The sequence below is a fragment of the Eulemur rufifrons genome, chromosome 1, assembly GCF_041146395.1.
Source record: "Eulemur rufifrons isolate Redbay chromosome 1, OSU_ERuf_1, whole genome shotgun sequence".
Taxonomy (NCBI): domain Eukaryota; kingdom Metazoa; phylum Chordata; class Mammalia; order Primates; family Lemuridae; genus Eulemur; species Eulemur rufifrons.
The window spans coordinates 35486807-35508043 of NC_090983.1; the positions used below are offsets into that span (position 1 = coordinate 35486807).

General features: G+C 37.4%; 1 protein-coding gene across 1 annotated transcript in view; it reads left to right on the forward strand.

The window, feature by feature from the left end:
* HECW2 (HECT, C2 and WW domain containing E3 ubiquitin protein ligase 2) overlaps positions 1-21237 on the forward strand; it is a 204640-nt gene that overhangs the window by 142958 nt on the left and 40445 nt on the right. Inside the window, exons 16-18 of the mRNA XM_069469056.1 lie at positions 11-107; positions 13352-13435; positions 15474-15583. Coding sequence (XP_069325157.1) covers positions 11-107; positions 13352-13435; positions 15474-15583 — 291 coding nt within the window. The remainder of the gene's footprint in view (positions 1-10; positions 108-13351; positions 13436-15473; positions 15584-21237) is intronic.

A 21237-nucleotide genomic window follows, 5' to 3' on the forward strand; every position in this document is an offset into this window, starting at 1 on the left:
ATCTTTTCAGCTTACAATGACAAGATTGTTGCATTTCTGCGTCAACCCAATATCTTTGAAATTCTACAGGAGCGTCAACCTGATCTTACCAGGAATCACTCACTCAGGTAACCATAGTATTGGTACTTTTGGTTCAAGTTGTATAAGCCCAACCAGTAAATCTTAGTAATGCTGATAATTGTCTTGAAAATTCTTTCTTTCTGGCATTCTTTATAAAGGCATCTTGTGCACAGATAGTTTAAGTCATCAACGACAGGTCATTGTAGTCCTGGCTTTTCTTTATTAAGTATAAGAGTTGAGTAAGATCAACCAAACAGCCTAAAACCTTCTTTAAATACGAAATATTTAAAAAGAAACAAAATTTTAAGCCAAGAGTGCATCCTAGATGTGCAAATTATAATGAAAATAATATTAACAAGACATTAACTTTGTGAGTGTAGCTTGAGTAAACAAAAGTAACAGAGTTTATTGGATTGAGATTTGTACAGCCTTAGACTTGGTATTCACATTTTTCCATAATAAAAACAGAGTGGAACCTGAGTAGGGAATCCGATCCTCTCTACAGTCTAGCATTCACCTGCATGAACCCTCTCTTCTAAACAACTCTTCAATGCATCATGCTTCAAGCCCAGTTTTACTTTCCTGAATACATGCTGTTCCTCTTCCCTGGCAAGCTTTTCTCTTCTCAGTTTGACAAGAAAGATTTTTCCTTTAAAACCCAGTGCAAAGCTCCCTCTCATTGAAATCTTTGAACTCCACTGTGGATTCTCACTCTCATGATCTAGCCTAGTAGTTCCCAATCTCACTGTGCTAGACATCAGTGGGGCTGGAAAAAGGAGAGTTTCTCCTGAAAATCTTACTTAACACAAAGCCCAGTTGGTCTATATGTCACCTTTACTGGTAGAAGTGTATTTGCACAATGGTACCATCCTGGCCCACAGCAGTGACACTCAAATACTGATCCACTTTATTATGCCAAACTGTTTTCATCAGGATCACCTGGGGAACTTTATAAAATACAAAATGCCAAATCTCACCTCCTCCAACTTCTCTCCCTTTTCCGAATTTAGACTCCCTATCCACCCACACCCTTCCCCATAATTTAATTCAAGAGATCTGGGGTAATGCTCGTGGATCGGAAGAATCAACATTGTTAAAATGTCTATACTACCCAAAGTGATCTACAGATTCAATGCAATCCCTATTAAATTACCAGCATCATTTTTCACAGATACAGAAAAAATAATTTTATGCTTTGTATGGAACCAGAGAAGACCCCGTTTAGCAAAAGAAATTTTAGGCAATAAGAGCAAAATGGGAGGTATCAATTTACCAGACTTCAAACTATAGTACAAGGCTGGTTATTAAATCAACTTGGTATTGGCACAAGAACAGAGACATAGACCAGTGGAACAGAACTGAGAATCCAAATATAAAACCATCCTCATATAACTATCTAATCTTTGACAAAGCAGACAAAAACATACACTGGGGAAAAGATTCCTTATTCAATAAATGGTGCTAGGAAAACTGGATAGCCACATGTAGAAGACTGAAACAAGACCGGCACTTTTCATCTCTCACAAAAATCAAATCACAGTGGATAACAGACTTAAACCTAAGGTGTGAAACTATTAGAATTCTAGAAAAAAATACGGGAAAAACTTTTATAGACATTGGCCTAGGCAAAGAATTTATGAAGAAGACCCCAAAGGCAATCACAGCAACAACAAAAATAAATAAAGGGGACCTGATTAAATTAAAAAGTTCCGTCATAGCCAAAGAAACTGTCACGAGAGCAAACAGACAACCTACAGAATGGGAAAAAATTTTTCGTGCTACACATCCGATAAAGGACTGATAACTAGAATCTATTTAGAACTCAGGAAAATCAGCAAGAAAAAAATCAAACAACCCTATCCAAAAGTGGGCAAAGGACATGAATAAAAATTTTTCAAAAGAAGACAGACTAATGGCCAATAAACATATGAAAAAAATGCTCAACATCCCTAATCATCAGGGAAATGCAAATCAAAACCACAATGAGATATCACTTATCTCCAGTGAGAATGGCCTTTATCAAAAAGTCCCAAAACAGTAAATGTTGACGTGGATGCAGAGAGATAGGAACACTCATACACTGCTGGTGGGACTGCAAACTAGTGCAATCTCTGTGGAAAGCAATATGGAGATACCTTAAACAGATACAAGTAGACCTATCATTTGATCCAGCAATCCCATTATAGGGCATCTACCCAAAAGAACAAAAGACATTCTATAAAAAAGACACCTGCACTCGAATGTTTATAGCAGCACAATTCACAATTGCAAAGATGTGGAAACAACACAAGTGCCCATCAATACATGAGTGGATTAATAAAATGTAGTATATGTCTACCATGGAGTACTACTCAGCTATAAGAAATAATGATGATATAGCACCTCTTGTATTTTCCTGTATAGAGCTGGAACCCATTCTACTAAGTGAAGTATCCCAAGAATGGAAAAATAAGCACCACATGTACTCACCATCAAATTTTTTCACTGATCATCACCTAAGAGCACATTTAGGAATAACATTAATCGGGTGTTGGGCAGATGTGGGGTGGGGAGGGGATGGGTGCATACATACATATTGAGTGTGATGCGCACTGTGATATGGACATGCTTGAAGCTCTGATTGGGGGTGGGCAAAGGCAATATACATAACCTAAACTTTTGTACCCCCATAATATGCTGAAATAAAAAAAATTTAAAAAAAAGAGCGATCTGGGGTAGACCCCAACCATTAATTTTTAAAAACCTCTCCATATGATTCTGATGGCATGGCCAGGTGTAATAACCTCTGGCCTAGACACTAATGTGATGATTAATTATGTAATCAAATTGTCCTTTGTAATCTTGTAACTATTTGACTTTTGTGCTATAATTTGACTTTTCAAGTCCTTATGCTTTATTTTCTAATTATATTATAAGGTCTTTGCAAATAGGGATCTTATCCACCTCATCATTATTTATCCTTACTGCTCAAATATCTAGAATAGCACTTTGCATATAGCAAATGTAAATGCACCTATATATTAATACATATAGTTGATGATTTGAAAACAAATTACCAGATATTCTTATAATATTCTCAATGTCATGTCTTTAATGTTTTCATTACCTTCTAAAGTTTTTAAAGGCTAAAGCTATACAAAATTTCAAGTATGACACTACAAACATTGCTTATACAGAAATCCTGGTTTCACATGGTTAACATCTAACTCAAGTGTTAGTGCTTTCCCCAACATAAGCATTCTGTTCTCAATCACACAAAAATTATAAAAATTATACAAGTGAGTATTTTGTATGTTTGTTTATTATGGCATCCACTCAGTAATCCGTGGTCCCCTAGAGAATCCTATGTAAGAAGTTTGAGTTAATAAAATTACAGAATGAACTCCTCAATGGTCTAATTAGAGATTTTGGAGATTCTAAACCTCAAAGCAAGACAGACAAACAGGCAAACAAAATAAATTCCTGTTCTTTTGCTAATCACAAAGTAAGGAGAACTCTATTTTCTCTCTCTTCAACCACTTACAGCCATCTCACTCACTCACACACACACACACACACACACACACACACACTTGTAGTCAATGTCTGTTCCTACTAATGTACCCCATCCCCCACAAAAAAGAACAAGAAAGAGGAAACTCAAGAATTTTTTTTACTTTTTCTCTGCACTCCACATGATTACTTAAAGCAATTAATATATCTTTAAATGTCCACCATTAGGTGATTTAATCTACCTGAACAGGGCATCTATCATTATTTTTTAATGACTTGACAAAACCTTAACAGATCCTAACAGAGGGAAAAGCTGCAGGCCCCAGTGGTAGCTTCTAGTTTTGTTTTTGTTTTCTTTCTCCTTTTTAGTCTTAGAAGTCTCTAATCTAAAGACTGTTGAAGATTTCTGTTTTTTAGTGACAGTATCCTCAGTTAAGCACAATCTTTCTTCTAACATAGATCTCATGTGGTAATCTATCATTAAGAAATTATTTGATAGGCTTTGAAATATGTTTCCATCTATTTACACTTTTTAAAAACTCCTTACAGAATTTGACCATGGGAAGCAGATGCAGTTATGACAAGTAGAAGAAAGCAGGAACCTAAATCAATGAGATAATGCCATTTCTCTTACCCAGAGTGTGTGTCATACTGTACTTTCATTTTTTAAAAAGTTTTTGGTAGTTAAGCATTTTGCTTATCATAACATTGTAAAGGGGAAGTTTGTATATCTAAGAGAACATTCTGTTTCATTTAAAAACTGCATTGTAAAGAGCATTTCCACAAACACAGGGATGGTGAAGCAGCTGAGGTTCTTTAATCTCTTACTTCAGTGACATTTTTGGTAACAGATTTATGCATGATATAGAGCCGCTGGGTAATCTATGTGCCAAAGGTAACCGTGGGCCTTATATTCATATCTGGAGCAAGAGTTCGCAGTACCAACATAGCTCCATATGCGTTCTTCTTCATCCATGGAACAGCCATGATGAAGAAGAAATATTCCTTCTTAATTTTCCCTCACTATAATGAGGAAATAAGTGGTAGCCCTTGGAGGATTCAAGCAGATGTACCTCTTTACTTTGTGTTTCTCCTGTTTTGCTTGTGATTCCTCATAAACCAGAGGATAGCAAGCAGTTTATTTAGTTTGTGTCCATATACAGCTTTCTCTTTTTCAGGACTCCACTTGTGTATCTTTTCCTGTAGAACGGCTGCGGTTGCCTGTGCCATGGGATGTGGCTTTCACTTTCAACTGTTGCATTTAAATCGCTGCTCCCTATAACTTCATCTGTCATGTGAATGTGAATGGTACCAAGTTGTTGCCCTCTTTTTTATTTTGTTTTTAATCTCAAAAGAGATTTATTTCCCTGGTTAGAAAAATCCAAATCTGTCAAAAGGGCACTGTCCTCATTGGATTATTTTATCCCACTACTGGTTCTCACTGAAAGACAGTGATCATACTAAGATGCTTGTATGTGGTGACATTAAAATAAAAGCTGAAATAAAATATTCTAATATTTGATTCAAATATACTCATTAAAAACAACCTTTTAAGAATATTTTATAGATGAATGTAACATATAAATTCAATAAAATTTTTAGTATTGGTGTTTGGACAACGTGTATGATGAGAAAGGCTATAAACCTGAATTAAGAGTTGAGAATTTCCCCACTTATGTGGCTATTACGTCCAGCCAGTAAATCTGTTCCCAACTAGCCCAGCTTTCCCCACACATCAGTGGTTATCACTTTGGGCACCAGGCCGATTTCTTCTTAGGTGCTTCTTATATCAATTCCCTTGCCATGAGGACATGATCTGTGATGCTTTTTTCATTCTGGGTAAATCAGACCATTCCAGGTTTTATGTTATTAGTAAATCAATAACTTGGAAGTCAAGAAATTGTGGGCCACAAAAGGCAAGTCGATATGTGTCTCAGGATTCACGAGACCAGAAGCAAATGCAGACTTGGACCTTCTGTTTCTTTCCATCATCCTATTTTAAGAGCCGTGGAGTTTTGTTATACTTTAATTTTACTCTTAATTCTTTTATTTTAAAAATAATTGCCCATTTTTAAATTATCAAACAATACAGGATTTTATGAAATAAAAAGTTAAAGTGTCAAAAGTTGGCTTACATAAAACAAACCCCAGAGTTCAAAATTTCTCACCTATTTGTTATCAAACTTTGTGGCAAATGAATTTTTCTGCACTTAATATTAGACTGGAAATGTTAATCTCAGTTAACATCTGAATTACTTGGTCAAAATAGCATGAATTTGCTTCTGCTAATCCTTGTGCATTTTCCTGTTAAGACTTGCCTAGCTCTCTCCCTTAGTCCTTTTCTAATTTGTTTACTACTCACTCAGATGTCTGGACCAACATGGCAAGCTTCTGATCTTTGCTGTACAAAATTAATTACAGAAAATTTAGACTGGGACTGTTATTTTCCTATGGACCATGTACGTAGGGATAGTAACTGAATCCTTTAAGACACTTGATTACAATAATTTATCGACACCACGGTAACGGTCATTGGGAAGTCCTAAAATAAAAGGCTCTGTCTGTCACTGGGAGGTCAGCAGTAATAGCTCTTAGAAAATAGTTGAGTATAGATCTTTAGAGTTCAGGTTTGGGTCAGAGAGACCTAGGTTTGAATTCTGGCTCTGCAGTTTTACTCACCAGGTGACTGAATGAGACATCTAACAACCTCCAAGTTGTTATCCTCATCTGTAAAATGGGTTTAGGAATTTCTAACTTGCAGGGTCCTTTGAAGATTAAATGAGATTATGTAAAGCACTTGGTACTATGTAAGCATAATAAGCATACAATAAACTTAAGTTAATTTTGTATTAGTAGTCTGCCCTTTACTCCTTTATTGTATCACGATGACTCAGTTTAAAGTATTTGCTCCTAAACTTGCTGTAATTCTGTAAATCACTGTCCCTGAGATTGATATTCATATAAATGGAACCATGTGATTCTGTGGATATAATTAAAATGCAACTGGTGTCCTTTGATTCCATGATTTAAGTTCTGTGTAAAGGGCTTTTTAGTGTTATTCTCACACTGTTTCCACATGGAACTTTACTCTAAAATCTTTTACACATAGGCAAGGAAGTCAGCCTTGACTATTCTATGGCTAGACAGAGGACTGAGCCTTCTGGCTCAAGGTTCAGCAGAAATTACTGAGGGCCAAAATAGCAGGGTAATGTCATTGAGATAGCATTTCAGAATCCATCCAAACGTACTATAAAAGATCTTCCCAAGAAGCTAATTATCTTGTTGGTCTAATGAGAGGTTTCAATTTTGTTCTTTAGAACAGAAAGGAACACAGATTCTTAGAACCTGTCAGGTATTCTATGACTTCTGCAAAAGAAATAATTGTTCCTCGTTTTATTTGAGTAGATGTGCTAATTTATAGATTTATATAGGTTTTTGACATATTCATCGTGTATGTGTCTAATTTTCACATTTTCCGTGCATGAAATCTCATAACTATTAACTTTAAAACACCGAACAAACACCGAAAGTTAAAAAGGCCCAGGCCAGGCACGGTGGCTCACGCCTGTAATCCTATTACTCTGGGAGGCTGAGGCGGGAGGATCGCTTGAGGTCAGGAGTTCGAGACCAGCCTGAGCAAGAGCAAGACCCCCATCTCTACTGAAAATAGAAAGAAATTAGCTGGACAACTAAAAATATATATAGAAAAATTTAGCCAGGCATGGTGGCGCATACCTGTAGTCCCAGCTACTCGGGAGGCTGAGGCAGGAGGATTGCTTGAGCCCAGGAGTTTGAGGTTGCTGTGAGCTAAGCTGATGCCATGGCACTCCAGCCCAGGCAACAGAGCGAGACTCTGTCTCAAAAAAAAAAAAAAAAAAGGCCCAAAGCAAGAGCTTTAATAGCCAAAATTAGTTGAGATTCTTTTTAAAGTATCAAATCCATGTATTTGTTAAAGTGTTTTACCATAAATATAGTTCCCTACTATAACTTTGAAAGATTCCCCAAGTTACAAATTCATCCACTGGATATTTCTCTAAAATATTGTGTTTTCTTGCTAATAACTGGTTCAATCGTGGTTTTCAAAACCATTTTCTCATGCAAGGAATAACCATGTTTTAGGTATATGTGTTTCACTGTTGATTTTTGCTATATTCTGTTCCATTTATCAAGAAGACAGTTAAGTAAAATATCATCCCTCATCAGTAGCTCGTTAGACATGGACTCTCTGTGGACCAAAGCAAAATATCAGTATTGAATCCAGTCCCAGTGCCTTCCCCAAACCCAAAAGAATAATAAATCCATCTCTAAAATCATAGAGAGCAACGAATTATTTATGATAGCACAAAATGGTTTTTAATGAAATTTTATTTTTAACATGTATTTAAACAAACTGCCTAGTTATTAGTGAAACAGAAGCATGTCTTACAAAGCAAACAAAAATAAGCATCCCTTCTGTGTTAATAATATGTTGTTGGCAAGTTGATTTAGAACAACTTTCCGGCAACGGTAGCAGAAAAAGGAGTGGGTCACCAGAAATCTAGTTTGGCTCTCTTTTCAATAGATCATACTGTCTGTTGAAAAAGGAATAAATAATTATGGGGCCTATCTAATAATATACTCAATAGTTTAAAATTATTGAGTACTTGCCATATAGCAGACTCCAGGCTGAGCATTTCATTTACGTTCTATAATTATACTTATTTTAAGAAGAAGAAACAAGAAAAGAGAGTTAGGTAGGTCTCTAAGTTCTTACCATAGAGATAATTTATATCCATTTATGGCAAATTGTGCCCCTAATCGTGTTGCTAATTCATTTCACTTTTACATGGCCATAATAATCACATGCTTGTAATGGACTTAAATTCCCAAATCTAACCTATATAAAGGGAGATCAAAAGAAAAGTTAAACTTTCTCCTGCTTGGTTCTATGTGTCAAGTCAGACAGTGCCCTATGACTGTAACAGAGTGTGAATGGTCAGTGCTGATTTTCCTTTCTTGACATTATACCATTAGGGAAGTCAAGGGTACTTCCCTAGAACTGCCTGAAGATAGTTTTTAAAAACAATGTATTTGTGAATGTGCTGCTGAACAGGGTCTACAGGAACCCGGATGTGCGGAGTCTGTAATCTAGAGTTCTGCGGTTGAGAGTATTGCTGCTTCGGGTTGTTTCTGAACACGTGCCCTTCTTTAACTTCACCAGAATGTTGAGTGGTTTCAGTGAGAATGTTTTCTGTGGGAATTCAGTCTTGAGGCTGTTCATTGTCCTCAAATGATCTTCTGCTAGAGTTGCTCTTCTGGGGTGATTCTGTGCCCTGGAGGAAGTGGTTGCAAAGGCGTAAATGTCATGAGAGTCTGAGAGGGAGCAATAGCCAGAGACTTTTTCCTGAGGTTGTCACTGTACAGTTTAGCGTCTTGTTTTAACAGTTGTGAGTTTCCATGTTAAGAGGTTGCCTCTTTACCTGCCCTTTGCACCTCCCTCCAGTGGATTCTGCAAATAATCTGTTATCAGCTTTCTAATTCTCTTTTTATTTCTCTGCCACCACAAAAAAAAAAAAAAAAAATAACAAGATTGTTTATTCCAAACATTGATTGTATTCTTAAAGAAATTGTCAGGAGCCAAATCTGTTATTTTGGCCTTAATTGATTGTGTGCCTGGTTTGTATTTTACTAAGCACTCATTGTGCCCACAGCATGCTGCTCGGTACTCTGAGAACACATAGATAAAGGAGGAAGGGCTTTTGCCCTCAAGAAATTCATGTTTCAAAAGGAATTTAAGTTATATCTCACTGGCCAGGGGAGAAGGTGCAATAGTGAAAGTTCTGGAATGTACTCTAAAGGGCACAGAGAAAGAAACATACCCATGCAGAGAGGGTCAAATGATAATACATGTTATTTGAGTCTAACCTTAATCTTCATTATAAACCACTAAGATTCAATAGAATGTCTTTATTAAGGAGGTGGCAGTAAGGAAAGAAATTAGAAGACTGCCACAGATTCCTTGTAACTCTATAAATTAATAAATAAACTTGCATAAATATATTAAAATTTTCAAATATTCCTCTATTCAAGTTCAGATGTATCTTTAACAACATTTCTCAAACTTGTTTTGTTTATTCCAAACACTGAGTGGACTCATGGGAATTTGTAGGAGTCACATCTGTTATTTTCCATTCTAAAAGGAAAAGAAATATTGCATACCTATTATATTGACTTTAACCACTTTTATTTTAAATAAACTTAAATGTGTACAAAGTATGTATAAACTTCTTATGCTTATTGCTTTTATAAACTATAAAACCAAGTGATATACAAATTAAATAAAAATGAAAAAATTTAATAACATTTGAATTGATGCCATCAATGTGAGAAGATTTTGCTTTTCAGAAGCCCAATCACCAATATCGAGGCCTTTGTCAGCGGAAAGATATATTTGTGCTTTTTGTTTCACTTGTGTTTGACTTGACTCTTTTGATTTTGCATCTAATGGTCTATCACGTGTATAGATATAATAATTGACATTATTACAGTCATCACCTTTTCTTGTTAACAAAAAGCTTATCTTTATCTACTGATTTCATTGCCAGTTTATTTAATAGTGTATCTTCAAATACAATACGAAAAAAACCATAGCGTTGAATGTGCCCTAGGATGAGTGGATTCTACCACTACTTTTCAGTTTGCAAACTATTGCAAAGCTTTGTTCTTAGAATAAGCCAGGACATCTTTATGCATTATTTAGCATAAATGCATAATTTACTTTTAAATCCATCTCTTTTCTTTTCTCATTAGCCTATGGCAATTTATATATACATTACCTAGCCTCACTTGATCATTTTCATGATGCAAATTAACACTGTAACAGAAAAGTGTATCTTTTTCATTGGTAAGAGAATTGTGCATGAGTGGCAGACAGGGACTGTTGTTGTCATATTATTATCACATCAAGTTTTTGCCGACCTCAGGGCAGCCAGGCCTACTCACCAGCACTTTAAAAGTTCATCTCTGAAATCTTGGCACCAACCACCTTGTAAATGCAGACATAGGACCCAAAGTCATATGGAAATATTCAGTCATAAATGTCATTTATATTATCCAAAATATGCTTGTATCATTTTGGCTGCTTTGATCATCAAAGTGAAAACACAAAATTTAAGTATTCTTGCGGAACTCTAGCTGATTTCTACAGATTTCTAGTAAACAAGCACACCAGTTTGAGAAACACTGGTCTATAGAGCAGTGGGCAAATATCTGATAACCAAGAAGCTGTTCCTTTTTTTCTTAGAAAAGGTTGGTGACATATCCGAGGATGTCTGCTGACTTCTCTCTCTTCCTCACCCTTGATCTGCTCTCTTGTCAGTAAACTAATTTCTTCTTTGTTTCTACATGAAAGGACTTTGTAAAGGATTATCTAGGCTTGGTGCAGGTATAAGGCCTAGACAGAGTTCTGTTAAGTGAACAGAAGAATTTAAGTATTTTCAAATAATATTAATATTAGAATTCCTCATTGCCTTTCTCTCTTCCACTGCACCATTAACTCCTCCAAAAGGACTTTGTCTTACTTCCTATTGGATTCCCAGTGTGTGGTACCATGCGTGGCACATAGTAGGTACTCAGAAAGTGTTTGCCAAAAGAATAAATCAGTATCAGTTTAAGAAAGTACTTAGTGGTGTGCTGTACCTCAGATGACATATTCCAGTGTCTGGTTCCTGGAAGCATATGACCCATAGCTTGTCATTGTGATAAATCAGTTGGCCTAGTAGAAAGCTAGTCCCAGCCTGCTTCTGGTATGTTGTCACCTGAAAAATCAGACCAGTTGCCTTCACTGCCTGGTACTTTAATATCTGGAAAGTGATGAACAGTTTCCCAATTGGCATATGTCCTCTGATGCCTTCCCCCTTTCCTTTCCTCGCCCTGTCATCCTTGTGACTCAGGAAGCTATGATGTTTTTCTTATTCACAGGAAACCTACAGGCCACAATCTGGAGCATGATATCTTCACCATCACTCAGCCTGCTCTGTGTAGCTCCTGCTGAGGAAGTAGAGGAGAGTGCTTAGCCAGTTTGTTCTTCGGTTTTGTTCTGTTTGCCTGAGTTCATTGTGATGATAGACTAAGGAGATAAACTGCGTATTTGTTGGAGCTAGCTTTTGATTCTTTAAGATCAAAGCATATTGTTACCAACCCTTATGAGCGTACTTCTTTGGTTAAGTTATTGTTCATTTTTCTCCAAGATAACTTTTTTCTAATTGAGCTTTTTTCAACCAATGTTTATATCTTTTATCAAAAAACTATGTACCAGATAATGGGCCTTGGTTTCCATCACGTGCTTCAGACATACGATTTCAACACTTGAGAGATGATGTTCTGTCTGGTTCAAGCCTTCAAGCTGAAATAACTTTAAGCAGAGAGGCTGGCCTTCTGAGCAATTTCTTTACATACATATCCACCACTTATTTCTTAATAGTCTTTTTTTTTAATAGTAGTTAGCTACTGGCAATAAAAGACAAAAAGGAAAATGTGGTAAATACTACAGGGTAGGTGCTTCATATACTAACATATTATGTAAAAGGCATCTAGCCAGAGGAAACCAAGAACTGAAATCTGTTTATCATGCCTTGTGAGCTGTGTGGTGAAAGGAAAGGCAACTGACTTTTCTGAGCATTAGGGAATTTTTCTTCTGAACATTAAAGCTTGCCTTTTACCTCATTGCCTCCTAGTCTGTAAGTAATCTTAATAAGAGAGTTTGGAATTTGGAAATAGAAAATGCAGTGGGGCTTTATGAAAATATCAGATAGAAAAACAAGATGCTTTGTAGATAAGAACTAACTGTAAATAAATACTTACATATCAGTGATTGATATTTTATTTCATAACACAGTAGTCAGAGGTATTGTCCTTAGCATTCAGAGTAAAACTGCATATCTGTATTGGCCTCTATGTTCTAACCAAATGTAATGGTTTTAGTACCATAGTTTATGTTTTTATTTTTGCCTCCTCTTATAAAAATTAATATGGTGTGCTTTGAAATAGTGTGATGTAAACGAGGGAAAGCAACTAGGAAAAATTTTACTAAAACCGTAGTCATATAACAAATTGGGAATAGTAACATAAAGATGACTTACCAAACAAAAAGAAAAAACTGGTGTTATCACATAAAATAATGGTAAAAATAACTCACATGGTTGTGTTTGATGTGTATATATACATATACATTTGCACAGATATACACACAATCTATTTCACCAACTGCAGTAACTAAAAATATTTCAGGTTTTCCCTTATTTAAAAAAAGCCATGTGCTTTCACATTGAATATGCAATGCATAGATATTATCTACTTCCAATTAGGAATGAGCTCATCACTTATAACTTAAAGGGATATACCCTCAGGAAAATAGATAACTATCCCAACACGATCTGTTTTTGGAATAGCAGGGGCTCAGCCTAAGACTGTTACCTAGATCCAGGCCCCCCAATCAGCTTTGACTCAAAGCAGAGACTGAGTTTTACTGGATGGATGGTATACTGCCTGTAGTAGTACGTGGGCAGCAAAATGATTAAAGCAATAAAAAAATTTTGTTGCCCATTGTTAGTTAGAACTGGAAGATATTGATGTTCACAAGGTACCCTTGAAGGCAAAGACCATGTCTGTCTTGGATATGTATTCCTAGGGTGTCACGTAGTAGCTGCCCCATAATGGGTAGCAAAAAGTGTTGTGATCATCATAAAAAATGTGCTTTACCACTGAGTTATTTCCCAAAAGTTTGCCACATATATCTTGAGCTGTTTCTTTGCTTAAATAGGGAGAAGATCCAATTTATCCGAACTGAAGGGACCCCAGGACTGGTGCGCCTTTCAAGTGATGCAGACCTTGTTATGTTGCTGAGGTACGTAACACTAGCTCTTAAAGCAGAAAGTCTCCTGTCATCGGATATTATGGAGCATTTTAGAAAATAATATGCTGATAATGGTCACCTAAAAAAAGTCTCGTTTATTCTTAAAGACTTACAGAAATATTGATGTTGAAGAGTTAGATGCTGATCGAGTGATAATGTGTTTCAGATTGCATTTGTTAGCACTGAAATGTATTTAATTTTGTTTTTACCCTGCTGGTAAAGGAGGTGGTATTGGAGAAGGGAAAGGTCTTAGAGACTAATGAATAAAAAGTCCCCCTCACAGAACGGAGCAGTAGGGTATCTGAACAAGGCATACATACAGTTTACCCCTTCAGTGTAGAAGAGAGGCTATACATACTTATATTTTCTTTCAAGTTTTTTTCTTAAAATGTGCTTTGTCCCCTTGAGCTGATCCAAGACATTATTTATTTACATTATGGTTTTGAGAGTTTAGGTTTGGGAAATCAAAGCAGAAAGTTGAAATTTGGTCCCTGGTACTTACTGCCAACTTGATAGACCTTCATAAAACTGACCTGTTGTATTTTCTTTCCTGATGGTTATAACCATCAGCGTTGGTTTTAGAGTAGTTTAGAAGTGAAACTGGCAAGTTTTCAAAAGACTTTCTCATTTTTGATATTGTCCCTCAAATGAAGGCAAACCAGAGGAAAATACAGCTTTGCTTCACTCAGTGGTTGGGACACCCACTTCTGCAACCTGCATAGAATTAGAATGAAAGGGAATGCCATGCCGAGCCACTCCAGCAATGCTTTGTCTACCTACCCTGGGTGCTGACAACCGTTTCGTGGCATTCATGGTGATCTTGACCCTGACCATGTCCATCCAATTCTCCACCTGGATCATTGCCATATTTGTTGCTATATTTCTGACTGCCCACTTGATTGTTGCCACTTGTTTCTTTACTGTGTAGTTGAAGCATAATTCAAAAGGATGAAATCACTTTCCATAGATACTTCACTTCACTTGATTCTGAACAGGACATTGAGCGGGAGGTGGAAGGGACTCATTTCTCAGTCTATGGTATATTGAGCTAGTTCTGAAAACAGCATGTAGTAGCCTAAGTGGTCAGGAAGACTACTGGTCAATTACTATTAGGATATGATGTTTCTGTGATAGTTTGGTTGGTGATAAAATAGTTAAGTTACAGAATTTTGTTATAAAATTCTGGCTAGGTTATGACAGGTTTCTAGGTTTGGCCAAGTTTGAAGAAAAAGAAACCTACTTCTACCTCTTAATTAAAAAAATGAGTCCTCTTACTTTTATGGTTATCTTAATTCTATTTTGCCAAATGGTTATATATTTGAGCTTAGTGCTCAAATCAGTTGTTGTTTTCTTTCTCATAATATTTAATGAAAAGTCTAGCATTCCAAGAACTCAGGTCTCTGGTTACTATCTTTTAGGAGAGTATTAGAAACAGAAATTTCAATATGGAAGTAAAAAATGACAAATAATCTAAGATCAAAATCCTCACATTTGAAAAACAGTAGCCAGGGTAAACAAGGGAGCTAATTATTTAGCAGTTGTAATTATTTAGGAAGTATTTTGCTTTTAATTATCCAATTAAATCCCAGGCTCTTTGAAGGCTGAGACCATGTTGCATATTTCTGGGAATGAAGATACAGAATGTACTTTGTGTATGTATTATGGGTTCTCAATAAACATTTTCTATTGTGTTTGAATCTTATTTCCAAATCTAAAAGCCCAGGTACAATTTTTAAACAAACATGTACATTCAAACTCACATATTAGAATGGTAAAATAGAAACCGTGTTCTCTGAAGTTGGTAGGAAAACAGGCAAATAAGCACAGGTTTCACAAAAGCTACAGCAGCCAGGTCTTTTGCCCAAGGATTACCTACAAGGGGAAGGGGACAGGTGCTCCCTTCGGGAAGTGAACTTGATCTTGATGGAATGGGTCAGGGTGAGAGATCGACTGCTTTACACATTGAGGCTTTAGGCTTTTCCCCACTTCTTTGGCTAAAGTGCCCATTTTGTTTCCTGTCTTTCCCCAGTTTATTTGAAGAAGAGATAATGTCATATGTGCCTCCACATGCCTTACTCCACCCCAGCTACTGTCAGTCCCCACGTGGCTCCCCCGTGTCGTCTCCTCAGAACTCGCCAGGTGAGTCTACCTGCTGCTTACAATGAATTCTCTAAGGAGTGAGCCCTCAAGTCACACGTTCTGTCCTTCATGAAGCACAGGAAGGGAACACTTTGGATACACCTTTAATGTTAGCACAGGTTCGTGTGTGGCATTTCCTTTCTCTTAAGAGTGGCTTGTTTCCATGGGGATTCACTTTGACAGAGAGATGATGAATAGGAGGATAAATATTAGTAGTATGACATACTCAGATGGAGAATTTACTTTTCATTATGTTATGTAGTGCCTAATGTATCTTGGAAAATATTAGGGCACAAAATACTATGTTGCTTTTTGGCATTAAAAAGTTCTAGTGAAGAGACCGATTTGATACACAATAAAAGTAAAGTCTCTGCTCTTCAAGAAATATAATAGAATTTAAATTATTCAGTTTAATGGACTTGGATATTTTTCCCTACAGTATTCACTAATTGCATTAAATGGGAAGAACAGAGATGGATGGGTAGATAGAACGTGTTAATAGATAAACTAAGTTTAAACTTTTTTTGAAAGAGTGTGAATGAAGGAGTGAATGGGTGAATGAATGGATGGAAGAATGATAGAAAATGCAGCTTAGCAAATGAGTTTGTTTAAAGGAAGATAGTCATAATGTTGACAGAACTTCAGCTATATTTATCCTTATTATATAGGCAATGTATTGTTCACACTTTAACAGCTATTAGAATTTAAAACTATTTCAAGTAGAGATCCAAACTCCACATGTGTCATAAAAAGCTTCTGTTACATTCTTTGATATATAACATGTGTTTCCCCATATTGCTATGATAATGAATCTGTAGCCTAATTGAATACTGCAAACAGGAAATGGTCTATTAATTTGTTCATTCAACACAGATTTATTGAGCATCCAACTATGATCCAAGCACTGAATTAGACCCTGGGACTCCAAAGATGAATGATATAGTTCCTGCCTTTGAAGAATTCATGGCGGGGCAGTGAGTCAGCAAATGACTCTGTAAAGCTTTGTAGTTAGTCCTATAGTGAAGAAATGTATGGGAGCACAGATGTGGGAACAACTATTCCTTCAGTGCTGGGGGTGGGTGTTTGGGTTAAGGTGAAGATATCAGGTATGAAGTAGAACCTCGAAGGATGATGACTAGGAGTTTACCAGGTGGACCAAAAAAGGACATTCTAGACAAAGGGGTAGCAGAAGCTATGCCTCAGAAACATGAAAGCAGTTCAGGGGAATTAATAAAGACACATGAAGAGAAATTCTCAGAGCTCAGGTTGGAAATATAGGCTAGAGCTGGTTTGTCTTTGAAGCCTTACTTTGTAGTCTGTGTGAAGCCAAAGAAAATTTATAAACGGGAATACCAGTAATACCCTGTTTTTCAAAGATCAGTTTGTTGGCAGTGGGAAGGATGGATTAGAAGATGAGAGACCAAAGTGAGAGACTCTGTTTGAGGGGCTATTATGTTAGCCTGGGTGACATGGTACAAGGCTGGACTGGACAGTGGCAGTGGTGAGGGAGACGAGGGAATTAACTGAAGGGATGTGTTGTGGGATGCAGAGACATTAGCACTCTAAGCCAAGGTAGGGAAGAGTCAAGGCAGATTTGAAGGTCCTCGGCACCTAAACCACCAGGCAGATGGTAGCACCATCCACCAGGAACAGAAAAGGTTTAGATTGAAGGGGAGAGGTTAAATGAGTTTGATTTTAGATGTGTTTGGCATGAAATCTTTGAGCCATCGATTAGAGATACCCAAAAACAACTGGAAAAGATAGTCATGGAGCTCAGGAGAGGTTGACAGCTAGAAATTCAGTGTAATGGTGGCGGTTTAAACCCAGAGTGTAGCTTAGAGGAACTAGGGAGGACAAGTCAGTGAAAGGATGAGAAAATAGAGGATTGGTGCCATGAGCAACCCTAATATTTAAGAGATGGTCTGAGGCAGAGGAGCAAGTGAAAGAAAGAGCCAATGGCTCTTGGAGTAGCATCAGGGAGTCTTTTAGGGAGAGCCAGCTTTCAGGGAGGAGTGGTTAACAGGGCCAGATGCTCAAAGAGTTCAGAAAGGATGAGTCTGAAAACAGGCCATTAGATGTGAATATCATGAAGTTATAAATGGTCTTTGCCAAAGCGGGTTCTATGAAGTGATAGGTCATCCACTGGATTGTGACTGGTTACAGAAGGATCCAGGATGTAAAGTAGAATCCAGGAGTGGTGAATACTCTTTTCACAAAGTATGGAGGTGAAAAGAAAGCAAAATAGGACAGAAGTTAGAGGAAGAAGAGGGAAGGAAGGGATTTTAGGTGGGGAAGGCTGAGCATGTGTGTGTAGAGACGGATGTGAGAGGAAGGAGACTGGTTGGTGGAATGCAACAAACATGGCACAGGCCTGTGGGAAGCTGGACAGTGGAGGCAGCAGCACAGCCAGCTTTGGAACAAAGTAGGGACACCTATTTTGATGACACAGGCTGGGAGGAAATAAGTGTATGACACTACAGGTAAGTTTAAAGGTGTAGGGGGAAATGGATAGAATTCCCAGCTGGCCTCCATCATTTTGCAACTGTGGGACTTTGGGCAATTTACCTCCTTCCCTGAACCTGAATTTCTTTTTCTGTAAAATGGGCATAATAATAATCACCCCATTTCTCATGGTTATTTTTGAGAGAACACCTTGCCTGGTGCCTGGAACATAATGAGTAGCTGATGAACATTAATTTATCCCTTTTTCTTTCTTTCTGAAAATTTGATTCCAAGAAGCATGGTTTGTCCTTATTTGAACCATTAATAATTGGAATAATTGAATCAATTTCTTCCTGATTTGCAGAGCTGGCTTCTTAGACATTTAATCATCCTGACTGATCTTTATCTTCGTAAAACCTGTGCTGAAGTTTAAAATGGATTGTCCCTTTACCTGGTGTTTATGGTTAAGGAAATGGAACCGTGTGGATTATTGCTCGTGCCAGTCTAGACTCTTCTTTCCATCCCTTTTCTGTGGCCCACCCTCCCCGGGGAAAGGGAGATCACCAGATTCTGTCTCTTTGGAGTCCTGCAAAGGCATGCTCTTGAAGACGGCTGAACATTCTTGGAGACTATATGAGCATTCTAAATATTGACTGAATGCACTTCTTCATTTAGCATCACAAATGCACATGAGTAATCCTTGGTGGCAATAAAAAAATGCATTCTGGAAACTTAGCTTTAGAGTTAAACATTTTCCAAAGACGTGTAACCCAAATATATCTAAATTGCTAGCAGTGTTTGTGGTGGTTTTAATTTTCAGGAAGAATCATCTCCATATTTTTGGCCTACTCTGTTTCAGTGGGCTTTGTTTGATCTTGAAATTGGGATGTACGGCCTGATATCAGTGGAAGTAACTGTAACTAGATCCACATGAGCCAAGGGCAGGACTAGCTAACCTCATTTCCCCTGTGGAGGAATCTTCCATTTCTTTGTATAAAATAGCTTCTCCTTCTACCAGTATTCCTGAAGGTTTTGTGAAAGCCCCATTTCAAACAGACTTTTAAAAGTGATCTGATCCTCCTTCTTGTGGCTAGAATTTCACCCCTCTTAGTGGTGTGAGAATAACACCATGAAAAATACGACAATAATAAATTTTAATGATCTGCCTTCAGAATGCCTAGGAACCTGGTAAACTTTCCACACTTTTCCTCATTCCAAACACATTTACATGTCTTTTCAAATACAGAGAGAAGGGGGCTTTGGAAACTTTGACTCACTGCTTTTTGCAGCTGTTCGAGTGCTCACCTAAAATTTGTCAAAATTGTGGAATGTGGAGGTTTGTTTTTCTAGGACCGTTATAATGCCAATCCCAACCTCAGCGATGCCAGAAGGAAAAGATCTTTCCAAACACCATATGGTTTATTATGCCAAATATGGGACCCAGCAGTTTATTTAAGCTGCACATTTCTAGGAATTTAAATGCAATGACACCTAATTTGTCTAATATTATTGGAGATGTGCTCTCTTATGTGAATTTTCCAGGTTAACCAAAGCTTTAACTGCATGACTTTAATTGCATGAGAATTTGTTTAACCCACTATTTGCTGAAACTCTTTTGTAAGTGCTTTATATTTCTCCTTGCTTTCCTATATACAGCACATTGAGGATATCTCATGGTTTGGGGGTCATTGTGCTGAGGAATTATGATGCAGAGCTGTTGTTACTTGACTAGAACTGGACTTCCTGGAAGCTAGCACCAGCACAAAGTCACACTCAACAGAAGTAAAATACATTCAGAGAGCATAGAGAAGAGCCTTATGGGTCTTTGCTGAAGGTTGTCTTGAGGGGATGGGCTGTGAGAGGGAATTATTTCTCCCAACACATGGTGGACTCCTTAAGGATCTTTTCTTCTCTCTCTTCCTGTGAAGTCTTAGCATCTGTTTATCTCATCTCCTACTCTTTTCACAAACATTCTCTCTTCTCTCCTCCCCTTCTCTCTCCCGCCTCCTCTCCCTTCCTCTCTCTTCCTAGTTCTCTCTTTCTCTCATTCTCTCACTCTCCTTTCCCCCATCTTTCCTACAATCCCTGAAGTAGCTTTATACCTGTTTTTTTTTTTAAAGTATTCTACCCCTTCCCTTGGCTCAGCACTACAAAGATGTTGTGGGAACCAAATAGCACAAGTGAAGGGTGCCCCCTGGGTGGGTAGAGTTGTAATTCTGGAGACTGAAGGAAAGCCCCAGATACTGTCCCTATCACAGTATAGAGGTTTTATTTGTTGCTGTTGTTAGTCTACCATGTTTTCAAGCCCAGTGCTCTCAGAGTATGCCTGCCGTTGACAGACCCTTCAGCTTTCCTATTTTAGGAAGTTGCTTCTTTGCCAACACCTTTGCCAAGGTCTGAGAAATCAGAGCATCACTTGGTGTTTTCCATAAATGATATGTACATGAGCATCAGCAAGCTCAAAAACTGACCTGAAGGCCTTTCACTACTCTTAGAGAATGAAGTAAACGTGCACGGACTTCAGTGCTTGTGCTTTGTGCCAGCTATTTTGGAGATGTTTTCTTCTTAAGTTCCAGTGTTGAGCTATGTTCCAGAAGATAGAGCCTTCCAGAAATTATTATAATGTTCAATATTTTGTTCTCATTTACTAATAGGGGATTTTTTTAACGTCATAGAGATGTTTTGAAAGTGAACCAGGAAAGAAGTGGGCTTCTGAGCCATCCCAGGACAGAGGCCTGGAGCCATACTGGATTAGGCTAAGCTCCAAGCCTTGTCTAACACAAAGTGGGTGCCAGCATCAGAGCAATCCGGGTTCCAGGCTGCACACCCAGCATCGAAAAAGACTCAGACTACTCAGGAGTTTGATGCAAAGATACTTCTAGTGTCATCTGAAATATTTAGTCAGGTGGAATTCTTTAGTTTGTCTATGATTATTCAATTTTGTAATAGTATATGAAAATGGGGTAATGCTATATTGAAGTTCTTTAGATCTGCCTAGCAATGACAAAGAAAGAAAACCTTTAATATCTGTGACTGAAATTTTTCCTGCAAATAATTAGCATAATGCTGACTATTCATAAAGTCAACCCTTCATTTGATCACTTACTGTGACACTGACTTTTTATATCTGATTTTCATTTTTAGGACTGTAAAGACCATAAAATTACTCTCTCTGTAAAAATATCATATCCTAGAACTTCACTTGCACTTGT